Below are 20,006 nucleotides of genomic sequence, written 5' to 3' on the forward strand. Positions count from 1 at the left end.
GTTGAGCTTAAAGTGGTGTTCCCTCATCCAGTTTGAGATGTCAGACAGTCAGGCAGAAATTCGTGCAGAGACAGATGGATCATCAGGCTGGAAGGACGAATAGAGCTGGGTGTCATCAGCATAGCAATGGTATGAGAAGCCATGAGACTCAATCACCTGCCCCAGAGATGTAGTATAAATAGAAAAGAGCAGTGGACCCAGAACTGACCCCTGAGGATCCCCAGTTGTGAGCTGCTGAGTTTCAGTTACCTTGAAGGAAGCGCGGAACCGTTCCGGTGATACCTAAGCCGGAGATAGTTGACAGGAGGATCTGATGATTCACAGTGTTGAAAGCAGCAGAGAGGTAGATTAGGAAGAGGAAAGATGATCTAGAGGTTGCTCTTGCTAGTCGTAAGGCTTCAGTGATGGAAAGCAGAGCAGTCTCCGTGGAGTGACTGCTCTTGAAGCCAGACTGCTTGGTGTCCAAGAGTTTGTTCTGTGTGAGAAAAGTGGAGAGTTGATTAAAAACAGCTCTTTCAAGGATTTTGGAAAGAAAAGGGAGGAGGGAAACAGGTCTGTAGTTGTCAAGCACAGCAAGGTTAAGTGATGGTTTTTTAAGCAGCGACGTAACCCGGGCTTGCTCAAATGAGGTAAGGCATGTGCGAGTAGAGAGGGATGTCCATCCATCTTCAACCGCTTACTCCTTTTCAGGGTCATGGGGGAACCTGGAGCCTATCCCAGGGATCATCGGGCACAAGGCGGGGTACACCCTGGACAGGGTGCCAGTCCATCGCAGGGCACAATCACACACACACTCACACACCCATTCATACACTACGGACACTTTAGGCCAATGGTAGGCCAATCAGCCTACCATGCATGTCTTTGGACTGGGGGAGGAAACCGGAGTACCCGGAGGAAACCCCCGCAGCACGGGGAGAACATGCAAACTCCGCACACCCAGAGCCGCGGGAATCGAATCGTGACCCTGGCGGTGTGAGGCGAGCGTGCTAACCACTAAGCCACCGTGCGTAGAGAGGGATGTGTTAAAGATAAACTGATGACACATGTTAGTGTGTAAAAGAGAGGAGGACAAGGTGGAGAGAGGGAGAAAGTGATACTTAACAGCGTGAGTGGTGTCTTCTCGGTGGACTCGTGCAGGTAGACTCGCAGGTCTTTACACGAGCTCGGGCTTCACACGAAGAGGGCTTCATGTGAGGGCTGACGTTTCCGCCTCAGCGTTTCCTAGTTCTCAAGTACTGTGGTGGGGGTGCTTCACAGCTGAGCATGCCTCTTTTATTAGCAAAACAAAGTGTAATCGTGTGAACGAGCGATTCCTGACCGAAACCGAATGTGAATATGTGAATTAGCTCTAATCTAGCAACGTGTAAACAACTCCTAGCAACAAGGAAGTGCAGTTACAGCTTCTATCTGACAGCCGATGCTAAAACTAGTTTCAACTAAAAATCAAGAAAAAACACTTACCAGCTACTGTTCACCCTAAGCGAATCATTTAAAAAAAAAATTACTGAGTCGATTCAATGAATCAAATTCAACCAATTCAATTTTGTTCATCCAAATTTGTGTCACATAAAATTTCACCTGTGCACAGATGACTCACGGTTAAGCAATTAAGCAATCTATGTACAACCTAGTTAAACAACACTCAATACTAAAAGCATTGCCCTTTTTGATTCTGAATCTTTATCAAATGCAATGAGCTTACCCACTTTGATTCACGTTTATGAATTTAAAATGCTAGCTTGTGTGATAAACGGCGAAAAAAAAACAATCCCAGTTTGTGACATGCGGTTACATCAAATGTAAGCTACACAAAACGAATCTTTTACAACTACGAATCTTTTACAACTACGAATCTTTTACACTACGGATCTTTTACAACTACGAATCTTTTACAACTACGCATCTTTTACAACTACGAATCTTTTACAACTACGCATCTATTTAGAACTACGCATCTTTTACAATTATGAATCTTTTACAACTACGAATCTTTTACAACTACGGATCTTTTACAACTACGCATCTTTTACAACTAACATGGCAACCGTTTACCTTTTAAATCGTACATGTCTGGCTATGAATACAATAAAACGACGATAAAAATATATATATTCCCTAACACTTTTGACTAGAATAGATTAAACCTATACAGCGTGTATATATGAACTTGTACGTGAGGAGAATAAACGTGTACTTCTCTGTCCATTTGTCTTTAAATGTTCCGTTTCCGTCATCAAGTCGTTAAATCGAGCCATGTCGTCAGTCCGATAATCAAACCAGTGAGGAGAAATAAAATCAAATCTATAAATGTATGTGTGCTGCCACACAAAAACACAAAAACCCCATCAGCGTCTCGTTCTAACGACAAAGGATGATGGGAGAGCTATTTCCGTACAACATTACCCAGCATAGCAAGGACTAAATAAGAAAGCACGGTTTATTATTTCTACCCAGAGCTGAATACGTTCAGTAATTCAACACTTTCATATCAGGACATCATTGTGATTCCTTGCCTTCCTCGACTCGGCATACATGATTCACAAGGAGGAATTCTGGGCTGTAAAGGAAAAACCCATGACATCTGCTATCTTATCTCTCTGCTCCAGAAAAGTCAGCTCGCATCTGCGTCTACTGATATGACATGGGTAAGGAACAAGGTTTGGACTGGCTGGTGTCTGGCTCTGCATCCGTGTCCTCACACAAAACGAAGCGTCATTCACTGAACAGTATTAGCAAGCTGTGCACATGACTTATCCAGAGAACACACCAGATTATTGATTTCAAAGAAGGTTAATGACAAGCCTGGGGCAATGTGCAACATGGAGAACCACGTGGTGCTGTGTCGAGCCTCCGATATGTCTCCTCTTTATATCTACACTCACTTTAATCTCATTCTTGCAATTATGCGGTCATACATATACAGTATACAGGTCAAGAGCTTCAGTTCATATCAGACAACAGAATGGAGGAAAAACATCGTTGGTTGTTGGTGCCAGAAAAGCAGGTTTGAGTATTTCCGAAACAGCTGAAAAACCTCGCTTGATCTTTCCCCCATCTTTACCTGTCCAGATTCAGTGGCCATGATAGCCTCGGATTCCTTTTCTCGGCTTACAGGATCGATACCCAATGTGGCCTTCTGTTGTTGGAGCCTACGCTCCTCAACATTCAACATGTTTTTCCATTCCGAGATGCTTTTCTGCTAACCACGGCTGTAAAGAGTGGTCATTTGAGTTACCGTAGCCTTCTTGTCAGCTTGAACCAGTCTGGTCATTCTCCTCTGAGCTCTCCCTTCAACAAGGCAGTCTCACTGGATGTTTTGGGTTTGTTTTTGTTTGTTTTTCCACACCATTCTGTGTAAACTCTAGAGCCTGTTGTGTGTGAAAATCCCAGGAGATCGGTGTTTTCTCTTCAGAAATACTCAAACCAGCCAATAACCATGCCATGCAAACCTTGATGAAAGCTGTTAGGAATCTTGATGTAGCTTTGGATTCCAGTTCATCATTTCTCATCAATTAACACCTATTAAGTAACACCTATAAAACTGCATTTTATCATTTGAGAAGCATCGCCAGAATGAGCCTTTATTGGTCAGATATACGGTAGAGCACAGTGAAAATTGTTTTCTTCGCATACCCGAGCCTGTCAGGAAGTTGGGGTCAGAGCGCAGGGTCAGCCATGATACAGCGCCCCCTGGAGCAGAGAGGGTTAAGGGCCTTGCTCAAGGGCCCAACAGTGGCAGCTTGGCAGTGCTCTGGCTCGAACCCCCGACTTTCCGATCAGTAACCCAGAGCCTTAACCGCCAAGCCACAGAATAAGGCTTGTGCTAACCGTACATGATGCTGAAAAACTCCTTCGTGGTTTAACAACATCTAGACTGGAGCACATTGCTTGGCTGGCTGTCCTATCGCCTCTTTAAGTAAATTCCTCACCGGGGAAAAAGATCAGAGCACATTACCTCGTTTGTATTTCAAGCTATATTGCTTATTACGTTTGATTTATTAAGTAGTATTTATTGTGGTGCCTGACGGCTAAGTAATTCAGTTATTGGGATTAAAGGTGTAGTCTGCGGATAAAGCTAGCTGTTTCGTAAATCGGATTTTAAATAAACACCACCGCGCTACATTTTTACTCCCAAAACCATGGCGCTAAAACAGCTTTGATGCTAGCAAACGTGAATGCTAATGCCAGAGGCGGAGTTTTATGAATTGACAGGCATCAAAGGCAGCACTTTGTCCTGATTGGTTCGACGTCGGTGATCCACGTTGTGTGTTTGTTCATGTGTTTGCAGAGTCTGAGGTGTAAGAGACCAGGGTTTCATCTGTGATTGACAAGCGTGAGGCGCTAAATATTACGCAACTTTTCTGTTAAGTCCCGTTTAAATGTGAATTCCACGTCTTATCAGAAATCGCACATTCAGACTCGTCTTTAATGCAATGTAACCGTTTTCAGGTCGTTTTTTTATTTCCAAATACAGTGAGCTTAATTCTATACAATTCATTAGAAATTCTGTCATTTCTGTAAAAGAGCAACTCATTCCCTTAACAGTTTTCTGGAGCCTGAGATTAGCTAACGTCTAGCTACATACAGCACAATCAAAAGATCCCTCTCCTGCTGGCAAAGAATGGCATTTTGTTTAAAAAACAAATCGAGGTTGTTGTTTTTTTTTTATTACTTTACATTTTATATAGATTTGTTCATGGTGCTTGGCGAGGGTCTCAGGGGTCCACAGTGGGGAAGGTGCTGACTTTGTTGTTCCTGCTGATGCGCCTCTCGGGTCGCGCTCTGGACTGTTTGGTCTGGATCAGCTCCTCTGGAGTGTTACCCAACGGAGGCAGCAGTCTTTTCTTGCTGTGTCTGGTTTCAGGAAGCCACTGTGGGGGCAGCTCGAATGGACCGAACCCGAACTGGGAGGCATCTTCAGGGTCAGTCGGTGTGGCAGGAGCTACCTGTGAGGATGAGTATGCACAGTATTGAATAGGGGAATGTTTTGGCAGAGCTAAACCCTCTTCCTTCCCTCCTTCTCCTGCCATTCCTACTGAAGCTGCAGCCCCTTGTTCAGGTCTGGGCTGGAAATTGGCTACCGCTGCGATTTCGTTCACCTCTTCTTCGTCCTCCTCTTCGTTTGGCCTGAAGATCTGGCGTTGGCCAATGTTGAACATTTCAAGCAGCTGGCTGCCTGAGCGGGCGAGCACTTCCCCACCCAGCGCTCCAGCCTCGGGTGCTGTTCCAACACCAATCGAGTTGTTCCTCCGGCTGTAGCGACGCTGCATGTGTGCCAGCGCGTCCAGCAGGCGGCGCCGTGCCGACCGGTTCACCATCACTAAAAACAGCGGGTTGGTGAATAGAGACACTTTAGGCAGCCAGATGGCAGTTAGATGCAGCCACTGCGAGGCCTGGCCAATGTTTGGAAGTGCCCAGTATGCCAACAGCACGATGTACGGCGCGCTACAGAGCACAAAGGCCAGGACGATTGCAAGCAATGTGGCGTGAAGCTCAGCCTCACGCTGAGACACATACGGGATGGAGACGCTGCTTTGCGGTGTCCGCAGCGCCGCGATGATCACCTTCTTCTTCTGACTGGTGCTCAGCGCCCGCCGGATCAGTGCCATGGCTACAAACACAGCCACTAGGGGTAAGATCACAGTAGTCACATTGTAGAGCACCATGTAAACAAGGTGACCTAAAGAGTACCCTTCAGAGCAGGTGGAGGTGGCGTAGACGTCGGTGACGTTACTGACAGCGAATACGGGAATGCTAGCCACGAGAGCGTGAACCCATACGTATGTGATCAAGTCTCTGGATTTGGCGTCTGATATTTTTCTCTCAAGTGGATACAGCACGGAATAGTACCTACAAGGAAGGGAAAATATTCAGTTTCAGAAAAATCAGCTTATGGTTTTAAAGACAACCTGAAGGCACAGAAACACCTACACTTTTACGATATCTGGTTTGTCCTTTATTTTTTATGAGGGTAAAAGTGTAGAGACGTTGCTAGGTAATTCTATTCTACATAACTGTCCGTTCAAAATATATTCAAGATTTCATTGCAACCTTCGCATGTAAGACTATTGTAAGAAAATCTATTGGTAGGGGAGAAAAAAACCTCCCTCTGGAATCCAGAATTATAAATGATTCAGTGAATGAAAGAGTGCGATGGTAAGGTGTGTTGCTATGGCAGTGTAATCCCGAGCCTGAGGCTGAGCAGGAGACGAGAGTGCGAGCGAGCTGACCTGTCCAGAGCGATGGCAGCAAAGCTGAGCACAGTGACCGAACAGAAGAGCCTGTGCAGGAACTTGATGGTTCGACAGATCATTGGCGTGTGGATCCAGAGGCAGCAGCGAGGGCTGGCGTTCAGGAGCACGTCGAACGGCACGCACACCAGGCTGGCGCAGATTCCCGAGCAGGCCAGGGTCTTAATGAAGCGTCCGGTGACTGTCTTGAAGACGTTGGTGCAGCAGGTGCACCACAGCACGGCCGCATTGCCTGGGAGGAAAAGCCGAGAGAGAGAGAGAGAGAGAGAGAGAGAGAGAGGTGGAATAAACAACAAGCTGCAACGAGACGTGTACAGTACTGTACCTTATATACTGATACACAGTCCTCTCTGAAAGTATTGGAACAGCAAAGCCAATTCTATTGTTTTCACTTCACATTGAAGACTTTTGGGTTTCAGATTAAAAGATGAATATAAATGGGGAAATGAAAATCATGATCTGGAGCAGCTGTGCATTTTCGGACAAAAGAACGGACCATACAGAGGACTAGTTCCCTGTTTGGTGAATCGACCCGGACGGTCAGGGGCAAATAGGTCGTAAAAGCGCTGTGGTATACAGCTTTATGACCATGAGAACCCAAAGTGAGAAAGTGATTCGACTCTGAATCGACTCGACTGTAGGAAGTGAATCAAACAGGGGTTGCAGCATCTTTTTGTAGATAAACCGAGCTGATAAACCGAGTCAAAGCACAGAGCTGTAGAGCCTCAGAAATGCCACCTGTCCTGTAGATTGGTACCAGTGAACAAAAAAGAGAAAATAAGCGGTGGATCAGCAGACTTGTACTTACCTACATGTAGCACGACTCACACTGTTCACACTGAAATGTTTCAGGTTTCGCTTTTAACTTTTTAAAGCAAAAGAGCAAGAGCCTTTTTTCCCCTCACTCAACAGGATATTAATGAGAAATCCCAGAATGCAATGCAGCTTTACGACGCTAGTCTAGCGTAAAAAAGCAAAAACCTTATCCAATACCAACTGGGCCTGTGTGAAAATGTATTTGCCCCCGTAGTTACAAATTTGCCAAATCTATGAAACTGCATTGATAACGGGGTTCAGCTGGACTAGACGCACCCAGGTCTGATTACTGCGAACCCTGTTCAATCACATCAACACTTAAATAGAACTTTTTCAGCAGCATGAAGTTGGTTAAAAGGTCTTACGGAGTAACACACTACGCCAAAGTTGAAAGAAATTCTAGAAATGATGAGGAAGAAGGTGAATGAAGTACATCAGTCTGGGAAGGGTTACAAAGCTATTTCAGAGGCTCTGGGACTCCAAAGAACCACAGCGAGAGCCGCTATCTCCAAATGGAAAAACTCTGCACAGTAGTGAACCTTCCCAGACGTGACCGACCTTCCACAATTCCTCCGAATCATCCAGGAAGTCACAAAAGAGCCAAGGGCAACATCTAAAGAACTACAGGACTCTCTCGCATCAATAAAGGTCACTGTTCATGACTCCACTATCAGAAAGACTCTGGGCACAAATGACATCCATGGAAGAGTGGCGAGGTGAAAACCACTGCTAACCCAGAGGAACATGAAGGCTCATCTGAATCTTACCAAAACACACCTTGATGTTCCTCAAACCTTCTGGGAGAATGTTCTGTGGATTGATGAGTTGAAAGTGGAACTGTTTGGAAGACAGGAGTCTCGTTACATCTGGCGTAAACCGAACACAGAATTGCACAAAAATAACATCATACCTACGGTCAAGCATGGTGGTGGCAGTGTGATGGTGTGGGGATGCTTTCCTGCTTCAGGGCCTGGGAAACTTGCAATAACTGAGGGAAACATGAATTCTGCTCTCTACCAGAAAATCCTGAAGGAGAATATCCGGTCTTCAGTCTGTAAATTGAAACTCAAGCGCGACTGGATTACGCAGCAAGACAACGATCCAAAGCCTAGGAGTAAGTCCTAGTCCTAGAAGTAAGTGAAAGACTGATCTCCAGTTATCGGAAGCGTCTGGTTGCAGTTATTGCCGCTAAAGGTGACACAACCAGATTTGAAGTTTAAGGGGGCAATTAGTTTTTCACACGGGTGATAGGTAACAACTTCTTTTTTTTCCCCCCCCCGCTTCAATAAAATAAATAAATAAATAAAAACTGTATTGTGTGTTTACTCAGGCGGCCTTTGTTTTATGGTGTATTAAGTTTGAAGATCTAAAACTATTTAGTATGAGACACACACACACACACACACACACACACACACAACCTGCTTCCACTAACTGTATCTTTCTTTTTTGCATTTTCCCTCAGGAACGCTCCCATCCTTTCATCTCCCGCCATTACCGTGCACCTGTAATTGGACAGACGCTGTAGTGCTATTACATGTCACCCTGACACCGCCTGACATTTTCTCTGCTTTTCTCTCAGGAGGCCACCTGAGAACACCAAGACCATTATCTTCTCCTCTACCCCCGTTCTGTCTCGTTTCAGCCGCAGACGAAATACAACATTATCGCAATTTCTGCTATTTTCTCTATCCCGGAATCGAATTATAAAGCCCGTCTCGTCTGGGTACGAGAAAAGCACTGTATAAATAAAATAATACTAATATAACATGATTATTTATAAGAAGTGTTGCGTTTTCTACCTTCTGAAAAGATAGAGCAGAAAAGTCAGAGCAAAAGATGACTCATACTGCAAAAAGCCCCAGGCTAATAAATCTTTATACAGTTGTGTGTGTGTGTGTGTGTGTGTGTGTGTTTTAAAAACTCACTTGTGTAGAAAGACTTCTGAGAGAATGTATTCAAGTAGACGCACCAAACATGAGAAACCCGAGTGAGAATAAAACATCAGTTTCGGTTCTTATCTGCACCCAGACGGCACATCATGATACACCTAATAAAGAAGATTACAGCATCATTAAATCATCTGTGTGGACATCATTCAGCGTGAAACACTAAAGCCGGCGAGAATAATTATATAATAATAAAAGAGAATATTTTATACGTCGTTTTGACAAATATATATAAGCAAATATATGTTGTAAACATCTCAGTGGAAGCACGTGTTAGACTTCACCTCTGCTGCTTGGTAGCTGATGTGTAATAGGAGAGAGCTGGATAGCGTGTGGGGAACTGGGGGGAAATATATCAATATATATATTTGTTTACTATGAGTAGTTAAAAGACAAATGTATACATCATGGGTGAAAAAAAATGGCGCTTTAGAGTAAAAGATTCATTCTTTTTTTTTTTTTACAAGGTGACAGATATTACACGCTCCCCTAAATAAATCTTTTAGTCTTCCACCCTTCTTTATATATTTCTTCTCCAATTTCTATTTTAATTCTTCATTATAGGTTATGTAAGCACGGATTGATATTATACTGTATGTTTATACGCATTTCCTGTAATAATAATAATAATAATAATAATAATAATAAAAGAACAACAGCCTTCTAACGCAAGGCATCTAGTTGTGAGTTTGACCCATACACGGTCACGATTCTGAACAGGAGTGATGTTGAGGAAGAACGAACTGAAAAATATGTGTTTGGTAAAAGCCCGTGATGAATTCAATACTAAAAGCAGGAGGGCAATGTTTCACGGGGTTGGGGGGGCAGGGGGGGGAGATTAACGTGCCTTAATGCACCAAAACATCACCAAATCCCTCACACACTCACACAATGTCATGAACATTATCCACTGCACAAAGGACAGAACAGTAATCGAAAAACAACACGATCATTTCCAGCTCTATTTTCAGCTCTACAGAAACCCATTATTAGGAAACAGCTTAACGTGGATTAACGTGTTAAAACAGCGACCTGGAAACGCCACGATTCTCCCACGCTTTATTCATCAGAGCTACTGTTTACTATCCAAAACGATGCCACAACCAACTGCATTTAAAGCACATAGGTTAACGTCACGATCATTCCCCATTAGAAAGTAAAAACAACTCATTATTCTCCCACACTTTACTGATCGTAACTACCGTGCACCGTCAAAAGACCGGTCGTGGAAGTTTAATATAAAGCCCAGTCTCCTGTAAAGCTTGTCTTACGCTGAAAAAAAGGGCAAAAAAGTTGTTGACTTGTCGCAAGTGAAAAAAAAAGTGGCACAACGTATAGGATAAGAAGTAAAAAAAATGATTCCGTCGAGAAAAGTTTTTAAAAAATTGTGCCAACTTGTAGCAGTTTCTTTTTTTTTTTTTAGATTTGCTCAAATGAAAAAAATTCAGTTGAGAAAAATTTATATTTCAAAAAAAAATCGATCAAGTTGTTACAGGCAATTCTTTTTTTAGTTTCCCCAACTTGAAACAAAACGTTACAACATACCAAAAGTATTTTTTTTTAAAAGTTTAGAAAAACTAAAACATTTGTGTCTACTTGTAGCAGGTTTTTTTTTTTTACTTTCACTCAAATGAAAAAAAAAGTAACGTTACAACATATAAAAAGCAACTTTTTCAGTTGAGAAAAACAAAACCTAAAAACAACAACTCAACACAAGGTTTTCATCCAAGGTTCTTTTTTTCTCCGATGTATTTCAAACTTGGTAATTTAGAAATTTGCCCAACTTAGAATTTTTTTTTTTTTAGTTTTGTCCAACAACATTTTTTTTATACCGTATAAAAAGTATTATTTTTCAGTTAAGAAAAACGAAAAAAAAACAACAACAACAACAACAACAACTTGACAATTTTTTTTGGAGCCAAGGTTCGTTTTTTTTCCCCCACTGCATTTCAGACTTCGTATTTTAGAAATTTGGCACTTCTGTTCATTTCTTTATTTGAGAAAAACTAAAACATCTGTGTCAACTTGTTCCAGGTAATTATCTTAGTTTTGCGCAACTGAAAAAAACCCCCAAATGTGTCACAACACAGAAGGTCAGCTGAGTAAAATTTCATTCAAAAAGAATGTGAAATCTAAAAAAAAAAGAAAAAAAAACCTGTTACAAACTGTTACTAGGTCAGTGTTTTAACACATTAAGCCGTGTTAAAAATGATTAAATGAATGATGAAATGAAAATGATTGTGCATTCCCCATTGGTGGAAAGAGTACTGCTTCTGTAGTAATAATTCAGTACGTAAAAGTGAGCAGTCATCAAGAGAATGACTCGAATAAGATCAAATAAGTCCTCTGGTGAAAAACTTCTTTCATGAGTTTACTAAATTTCAGTTTATAAAGTAAGATAATGTTATAGCTGGCTAACTAAGTTACTAAGTTAGCTAAGTTAACTAAGTTAGCCAAATACCGTTGGCGTTTCAGTGGCTTGCCAGGTTCATTAGCTAGCTAGCTATATCATTTTAATTCTTACATGTTTCTAGTTACATCGTGCGCTCTCTCTACTGAACATCACAGCTGTCTTACTGTAAAAAATGAAAGCTCTAGCTACAGTAGCTAGTCTAGCTCACTGAGCTAGCTAATGGCTCGCCTGTAACTGTTTCCGCAGGTTTTTGGCTCATATCACTTCCACATCATTATCACTCTGTTTCCTCTGAAGCTTTTAAATATGAAGATAACTGATACGTAGGGTCAGGGATGCTCATCTTCCTTCACTGTTGCTGCTAAGTATCTGCTGTCTGAAGTTCAGACATTCTCGAGACTTTATCTTGCTTAAGTCTCAAAATTGAATATTTAAATTTTATACATAATGTCTTTTCATTGGCTTACGGTCTATTGGGGTTAAACGTTAAATTATTATTATTATTATTATTATTACTCTGTAACAATGATGAAAAAGAAATGTAGTGAAGTTGAATTATTTTTTTAAAACTCAAGTACTATGACTTAATTATACAGAAAAAAAGGACCGTTACCGTGAACATTCCGTTTAAGTACTGTGACGAGAGCACATGTAGTGTGATGGAAGAGAAATTATTATGATGGTAACAGGTGTGACCTGTATAGTGTATATAAAATCGACTCATTGCTATTGTTATTGTCAGAACCGCCGTTTTTTACGCCACTGCCTAGAAACCAGAATCAATAGAAGTGTCAGAGAAGCGACTGGGCAAACATTCATCATCACAGCACCAAGCAATCATAACCTGCTTAAATAATGACCGGGCCAAACGGTTACACTCAGCCCTCTGATTTGTTCTGCAGTATCGACAAAACATAATACAAACCATCCCTTTTTATCTCTATCAATCTTCACAATATTTCTTACAACTGAAATTGTTCGGTACATCGTAGACACACTATCTGCACTTACGCTTTCCCTTCTTTTTCTTTGCAGAAATTCTGTTTACTAGCTTTAAAACTTGATATCGGCAATATTGTTAAACTAACGAAAAAACCCTTGCAACCCGTGGACTTACTTTTTTACAAACGTGTACTGTACCAAAGCGATGCCAATTTGGTGTAAAATTTCTCCGTCTGGGGATTAAGAAAGTATTATCTCATCTTATCTTATCTTATCTCATCTTATCTTATCTTATGAAGTGGAACCTCGACACGAAAAGATCTTCTTATCTTATCTTAAAAACGCCAATCTGGCAACCCTGAACGTTAACGAAGAACGAAACATTTTTCACGTAATTATTTTTCGCGTACATTAACGACGTTAACGTGGCACATTGAAAATGTGATAAACAGGTCGCTGAGAAAATGCTGATGCAAATAAAGATCTCTGATACTGAAATCTACGACAACAACAACAACAACAAAAAATCGAGCTAGTTTGCTAGCTATTAGCTATTCGGACACCGGGGCCCTCTTTACTAGGTTTGAATACATATAAACATACTGTCTTACACAAATTTTCCATTTGTGTAATCTCAGATTCGAATGCTACACATTTCCATGCAGGTGTACTTCAAGCGGCATTTTTTTTTAAACTGTAAAACAAACAAACGAATAAATAAACAAGTGAAATGGCTGTAATTAGCTTATCAAAATCCGAAAAACCAAACAAAGTAAGGATCACACAGGGGATTAAAATTCTTTTTTTCTTTTCATTTTTAACACAATTAAGCCACTGTTTACAAAAGAGCAAAGACCCCAAAGGGCAGATTAGCGCAGGGTGTGAATGCTAATCGTGTAAACGTGACAGCCTCAGGAAGGAACCCGGAACATATCTATTCGATTACGAAGCTCGACGCTGGAGACGGAAACGAAGGCGAGATGTCGGATATAGATGGTCCACAGAGGAAAACATTCCCGTCTCCGGTGTTCACCGCTTTCGTTTGTTTCCGCTCGGACAGATCGAGCGCTCGTTCGACACCCAGGCTTTTTCGCCGCGTTGCTAAATAACATGAGCAAAGAGTGAAAAGGAGCTTAAAGAGAGACGTAAGAGGACGTAAAACCCTGCACGGTGTGTTTATGGGTTTCTAATCCGCCCTGGTGGCTAGCTTTGAAATCGGCACTGATGTGAAACGTTGCCCTGACCGCGCCGCGTTCTCCTAAATGATCTGGCTAAACACGTGATGACTGAATAAGAATGAAAAACACTGCCCGTGGTATTCCTTTTACACCGCAGCAGTTTCCCAACTATTACAACATCATATTTATTTGATAAGAATGCTATATCATACGTTTTATCCATTTAAAGTTACATTTATGGTTCCTGTTCTCACTTACGCCATAGCAGCTATAAACAGTCGATCCCTCGCCAGCTTCTCTGTTGTTCTCTTAAAAGCTGACAAGACAAAAATAATAATAATAATAATAATAATAATAATAATAATAATAATAACAATCGCACCTTTGGAAAATCAACTCAGAAAACTACAAGTTACAAAGCGCTGACACTGGAGACTCCTTCCTCCTTCCATAACTGTTAAATAAACATCTCCTCACACAAAACGTCACCACATCAACGATTACACAACGTTTATAACCCCTTTATATCGAGCATCTTCCTGTGAATGAGCCGTTACTATAGAAACGATAAATACGACAAGGAGCGCGTTGATATAAAGCTGAGATTTGCAGAGCCGCTGTTATAGAGAACTAATCAACACCTTCTGACCAATCAGAACGGAGAACTCAACAGCGCTGCGGTAATTAGAATGAATAATGTGCGAGAGATATTAAGGCCACTCTTAATTATTCACGCTTGGAGGGGGGGGTTTTTTGTGTGTGTTTTTTTTTTTAAATCACAGCTGAAAGTGTTTTTCTTGGCCATCTGTTCAGCCCACGTTATTTTCGGCTCGTTACGGAAAACATGCTCGTAAATCATTTTTTCTGCAATTACTCACCAATTACAGCCAAATCCCCAGCGATGAATTAACCCTCGCTGCGTTCATCTGGGTTCGGCTGGACGTAAATCAACACATCAGGTATTCAGTCAACGTTAAACAGGGCTGAGAGTCTATTTTTAAGAAAATCTGTGTATAACGCACTTCCTGTTTCAGCTGTAACAGACTTCTCAATGCGTCATATTACGACCTCGACAGTTCTTTTGTTTTTGTTATAGACAGTCTGATACAATATGATCGGATATGTTTCCTCTGAGATTTGATCCACACTATTTTTTCTTTTGCCGGTATCGGTCAGAGACCGACGCTGGGTACTGCGGTGAATCTAATTAAAATCCATGAACATCAACCGATCGAATTCAAAATGACATTATATTTTCATCCCGAACTCATTACATGTAAAGCGTTCTCTTCTTCTTGTGTGTTTGACACTTAGCACTTCCTACCCGCAATTTTTTAAAAATGGTTTCATTAGCACTTCCTTTTGAATTATTAACGGAAGGAATAAAGCATGATGGACCACGCTGTTACATGAAAATAACGTCATGTGGCGCGACGTGAAGCCGAGTAATTTCGCCGATGATTACAATGTTTAATTTATTAACGAGGGACAACTAGAGCGACGGGTTCTTCGCTTTGGAGGAGACGGAGCGAATCACTGGAACACTGGTGGGAATACACCCGGGATGGGGTTCCAGTAAATCTCAGGGCACTGTGTACACACACACACATACAAACGCACACACTCATTCACACATGTAAATGATTTACAGTCGCTTGTCGTCCTACCGGCATGTTTTTGTAGAATATTTAAAGGATTTATGTAGAGCCCTATATACATGTAGGGTTCTACATAGAGGTTCCTTAGAAGAACAATGGGTCTTTGTTGTAGGGTTCTACCTAGAGGTTCCTTAGAAGAACAATGGGTCTTTGTTGTAGGGTTCTACCTAGAGGTTCCTTAGAAGAACAATGGGTCTTTGTTGTAGGGTTCTACATAGAGGTTCCTTAGAAGAACAATGGGTCTTTGTTGTAGGGTTCTACCTAGAGGTTCCTTAGAAGAACAATGGGTCTTTGTTGTAGGGTTCTACATAGAGGTTCCTTAGAAGAACAATGGGTCTTTGTTGTAGGGTTCTACATAGAGGTTCCTTAGAAGAACAATGGGTCTTTGTTGTAGGGTTCTACCTAGAGGTTCCTTAGAAGAACAATGGGTCTTTGTTGTAGGGTTCTACATAGAGGTTCCTTAGAAGAACAATTAGTCTTTGTTGTAGGGTTCTACATAGAGGTTCCTTAGAAGAACAATGGGTCTTTGTTGTAGGGTTCTACCTAGAGGTTCCTTAGAAGAACAATGGGTCTTTGTTGTAGGGTTCTACATAGAGGTTCCTTAGAAGAACAATGGGTTTTTGTTGTAGGGTTCTACATAGAGGTTCCTTAGAAGAACAATGGGTCTTTGTTGTAGGGTTCTACCTAGAGGTTCCTTAGAAGAACAATGGGTCTTTGTTGTAGGGTTCTTCCTAGAGGTTCCTTAGAAGAACAATGGGTCTTTGTTGTAGGGTTCTACCTAGAGGTTCCTTAGAAGAACAATGGGTCTTTGTTGTAGGGTTCTACATAGAGGTTCCTTAGAAGAACAATGGGTCTTTGTTGTAGGGTTCTACCTAGAGGTTCCTTAGAAGAACAATGGGTCTTTGTTGTAGGGTTCTTCCTAGAGGTTCCTTAGAAGAACAATTAGTCTTTGTTGTAGGGTTCTACCTAGAGGTTCCTTAGAAGAACAATGGGTCTTTGTTGTAGGGTTCTACATAGAGGTTCCTTAGAAGAACAATGGGTCTTTGTTGTAGGGTTCTACATAGAGGTTCCTTAGAAGAACAATGGGTCTTTGTTGTAGGGTTCTACCTAGAGGTTCCTTAGAAGAACAATGGGTCTTTGTTGTAGGGTTCTACATAGAGGTTCCTTAGAAGAACAATGGGTCTTTGTTGTAGGGTTCTACATAGAGGTTCCTTAGAAGAACAATGGGTCTTTGTTGTAGGGTTCTACATAGAGGTTCCTTAGAAGAACAATGGGTCTTTGTTGTAGGGTTCTACCTAGAGGTTCCTTAGAAGAACAATGGGTCTTTGTTGTAGGGTTCTTCCTAGAGGTTCCTTAGAAGAACAATGGGTCTTTGTTGTAGGGTTCTACCTAGAGGTTCCTTAGAAGAACAATGGGTCTTTGTTGTAGGGTTCTACATAGAGGTTCCTTAGAAGAACAATGGGTCTTTGTTGTAGGGTTCTACCTAGAGGTTCCTTAGAAGAACAATGGGTCTTTGTTGTAGGGTTCTTCCTAGAGGTTCCTTAGAAGAACAATTAGTCTTTGTTGTAGGGTTCTACCTAGAGGTTCCTTAGAAGAACAATGGGTCTTTGTTGTAGGGTTCTACATAGAGGTTCCTTAGAAGAACAATGGGTCTTTGTTGTAGGGTTCTACATAGAGGTTCCTTAGAAGAACAATGGGTCTTTGTTGTAGGGTTCTACCTAGAGGTTCCTTAGAAGAACAATGGGTCTTTGTTGTAGGGTTCTTCCTAGAGGTTCCTTAGAAGAACAATTAGTCTTTGTTGTAGGGTTCTACATAGAGGTCATGATTACATATGAAAGTTATATATAATTGATAATTATACATAATTGAAGCTTTCAATTATTAAAATAACTCAAAACTAAATAAAGATCCGATGTACGTAAATCATTTTTACGGCGCTCTATATTCACCAGGACATCTTACACACTAAAGGTACAAAAGACATGTTCTTAATGGCACCCCATGAGTGATAAGGAATGGTCGAGTTTAGTACCCTTTTCTCTGAGAGTGTAGGTGTTAATTCAGCACTATAAGCACATGGAAGATCACAGTAGTTAACTACCTACCGTGGGAGATTAACCCTTTCACGCACACACTTACTGTGCACACTTGTGTCAATAGGCAGGTTTTAGGAAAATCTAAGATGCTAATCGCCTTCAAATCACTTAATATTCTGATTTCTGCAGCTCTTATTATCTTATTATATCCTGAGCTATATATCTTATGTATAGCTTTACAAAGATCATAAATTATGTACATTTTTTGTGCTTGACTCTGATGAATGCCTATGCTTTTTAAAAACTCGTTTATGTAATACTACTACTACTACTACTAATAATAATAATAATATCCATCCATCCATCCATCCATATTCCATACCGTTTATCCCAGGGAACTCTCCCAGGGAACTCAGGGCACAAGGCAGAGGACACCCTGGACGGGTGGCCAACCCATCGCAGCGCACAATCGCACACACACTCACACACCCATTCACACACTCTGGACAATTTGGAAATGCCAATCAGAATACAGCGGATGTCTTTGGACTGGGGGAGGAAACCGGAGTACCCAGATGAAACCTCCGAAGCACAAGGAGAACATGCAGAGCCCTGAGTTCCCTGGGATAGACCCCAGGCTCCCCGTGACCTTGTGTAGGATAAGTGGTATGGAAAATGGATGGATGGATTTTATTTATTTATTTATTTATTTATTTATTTATTCATTTATTAATTTTATCCCCCCACCCTCCCCTCAGTTCTATCATGCAACATTCCTAAACTGTTGTACTTACGTGTGAAAATATCGCACTGTTTTATTCCAAAAAAATGCATTTGATTAATTATTTATTTTGTTGTTGATTTTTTTTCCCCCCTCCCTTTATATGAGGTATAATATTTTATCCCTGTGTTAGTCATGGTACTCCTAGACATGGGACAACCGATTTACTTTTCATTATTTCTTTAAGAAAAACAAACAAAACAAAACAAACAAACAAAAAAAAACCCCGTTCATATGACATGGGATTTTAAATAATGAAAATAAATAGCTCAAGAAATTTGGATGTTTAAAAAATATATATAAAATATAATAATTTCTGCACGACATGGTTCGCATCCAACACTGAGTGTTAATTAGACAGGTGGAAATAGCCTATTAGGTGTTAATGTAAGCATTTTAAAGCTGTTTTTGTTCTCATTTCTGTGCTTGCAGTGATGTTTCCTCACCTAACAGAGACCCAGCGAGGATGAGGAGCTGAGCGGAGATGGCGAAGTCTCGGTACGCTCTCTCTTCCGGCTGCTCCGCGTCTCTCCACACGCTCACCGCCGAGCTGGAGTTCACCAACCCCGGGGAGAGGCTCGGGGAGCCCGGTGACCTCCACGTCACGTTCTCGGTGAGAGAAACCCAAGCGTCTACGTCCATGTTGCTGCTTCATGCCTGGTGAAGCTGCCAGACGTCCATCATGAGAGCGGCGCTGGGGACGCGGAGACCCCGCCGCGGTGTGCGCTTCTGTGCGCAACGATGCAGAAACGCTTCAGCGAGGATCACTGAAGTGCACGTAATGTCAGTAATGTCCATATTAACCCGCGGATGTCTGGAACAGCCCCATTATTTCCCCTTCATTATATGATCCACCTCTCACAGCCCTACAGTACGGAATAAAATCAGGAAACGTTGACATGAAAAAAAAAAAAATCATTGCACATAATTGAATAGAATATAATCCTATCCAATCCGCGTCATTAACGCGCTATGACGCGCTATTGCATTTGAGCACCAGAGCATCATTCCCAACGTGCTCACGCCTGATATGGAATTGCACAGAAAAAAAATAAATGAAAAAAATCCCAAGATCATACCTTAATGTCAAATCCAGAAGAGGTACTGAAGAGGAGAGGAGAGAGGACAGAGGACAGGAGGTGCTGTTTCATCCAAATGAGGAGGAGTGCTTTCTGAATAGTGTACAGGAGTGATGTAGAGGAGGAGCAGGACACCACAGAGAGACTCCTCCTCCTCCACAAATGAGCTCCCATCAGGAACTCTCAACACAAACAGCTTCTCTGTTCAGAGCTACAGAGACCAGGCGTGCAAGCCTGGAGTCCAGCTCAGCCATAATGATCGAGTCGGTGGATTATTAATCTACACTGAGCACGCTTATGAGTGACATGGAAGAAAAAATACCCAAGATAAAACAGCAATGAATACACCACGCTGAAGGAATGCTGTGGTGTTACCAGTGTCAGCACGTCCCGAAGTGTTTCATTCCTCTTATACCGCAGCAGTTTCACACATTTTTATTTATTAAAACAATTACAATATACTGTACTCTTTTTTTTTTTTTATCTGTTTATATCATCATTTCATGTTAAGTTATAACACAGACAAACAATCGTTCTCTCACCGGCTTCTCTTTTCTCTCTCTCTCTCTCTCTCTCGAAGTTAATCAGATAAATAAATAAATAAAAGTAGAAGATAATGCAGCGTGTCACACGGAAACTCCTCTGGTCCTGAAGATGTCCGCTGACACTGGAGACTCCTTCCGTAAACGTTCAATAAACGTCTCTCCGGAAAAGAAAACTTCACAGTGAGAAGATGAACAACCAGAAGAGCTCCTCACCAGGAGGATCAGCGATTATATATTTTACTTTGTTACATAACACGTTATTTATTTATTTATTTGTTTCAATCCACTTTATATTAAGTGGCGTGTCCATCATCCAAGTGTTTCTATGGGGAGTTGTTACCATAGAAACAGTGTT

At 41.5% G+C, this 20,006-nt stretch overlaps 1 protein-coding gene across 1 annotated transcript; it reads right to left on the reverse strand.

Annotated features, from left to right (window-relative positions):
• Positions 1-4,254: 4,254 nt before the first annotated feature.
• On the reverse strand, positions 4,255-19,576 carry gpr176 (G protein-coupled receptor 176). The gene is made up of 3 exons (XM_053613730.1): positions 18,474-19,576; positions 6,234-6,486; positions 4,255-5,853 (listed from the first exon to the last, which is right to left on the reverse strand). Exons 1-3 carry the CDS (start codon positions 18,667-18,669, stop codon positions 4,719-4,721), a joined length of 1,584 nt encoding a protein of 527 aa, XP_053469705.1. The 5' UTR covers positions 18,670-19,576; the 3' UTR covers positions 4,255-4,718.
• Between the last annotated feature and the right edge of the window lie 430 nt (positions 19,577-20,006).

This window comes from Ictalurus furcatus, chromosome 25 (genome assembly GCF_023375685.1).
Source record: "Ictalurus furcatus strain D&B chromosome 25, Billie_1.0, whole genome shotgun sequence".
Taxonomy (NCBI): domain Eukaryota; kingdom Metazoa; phylum Chordata; class Actinopteri; order Siluriformes; family Ictaluridae; genus Ictalurus; species Ictalurus furcatus.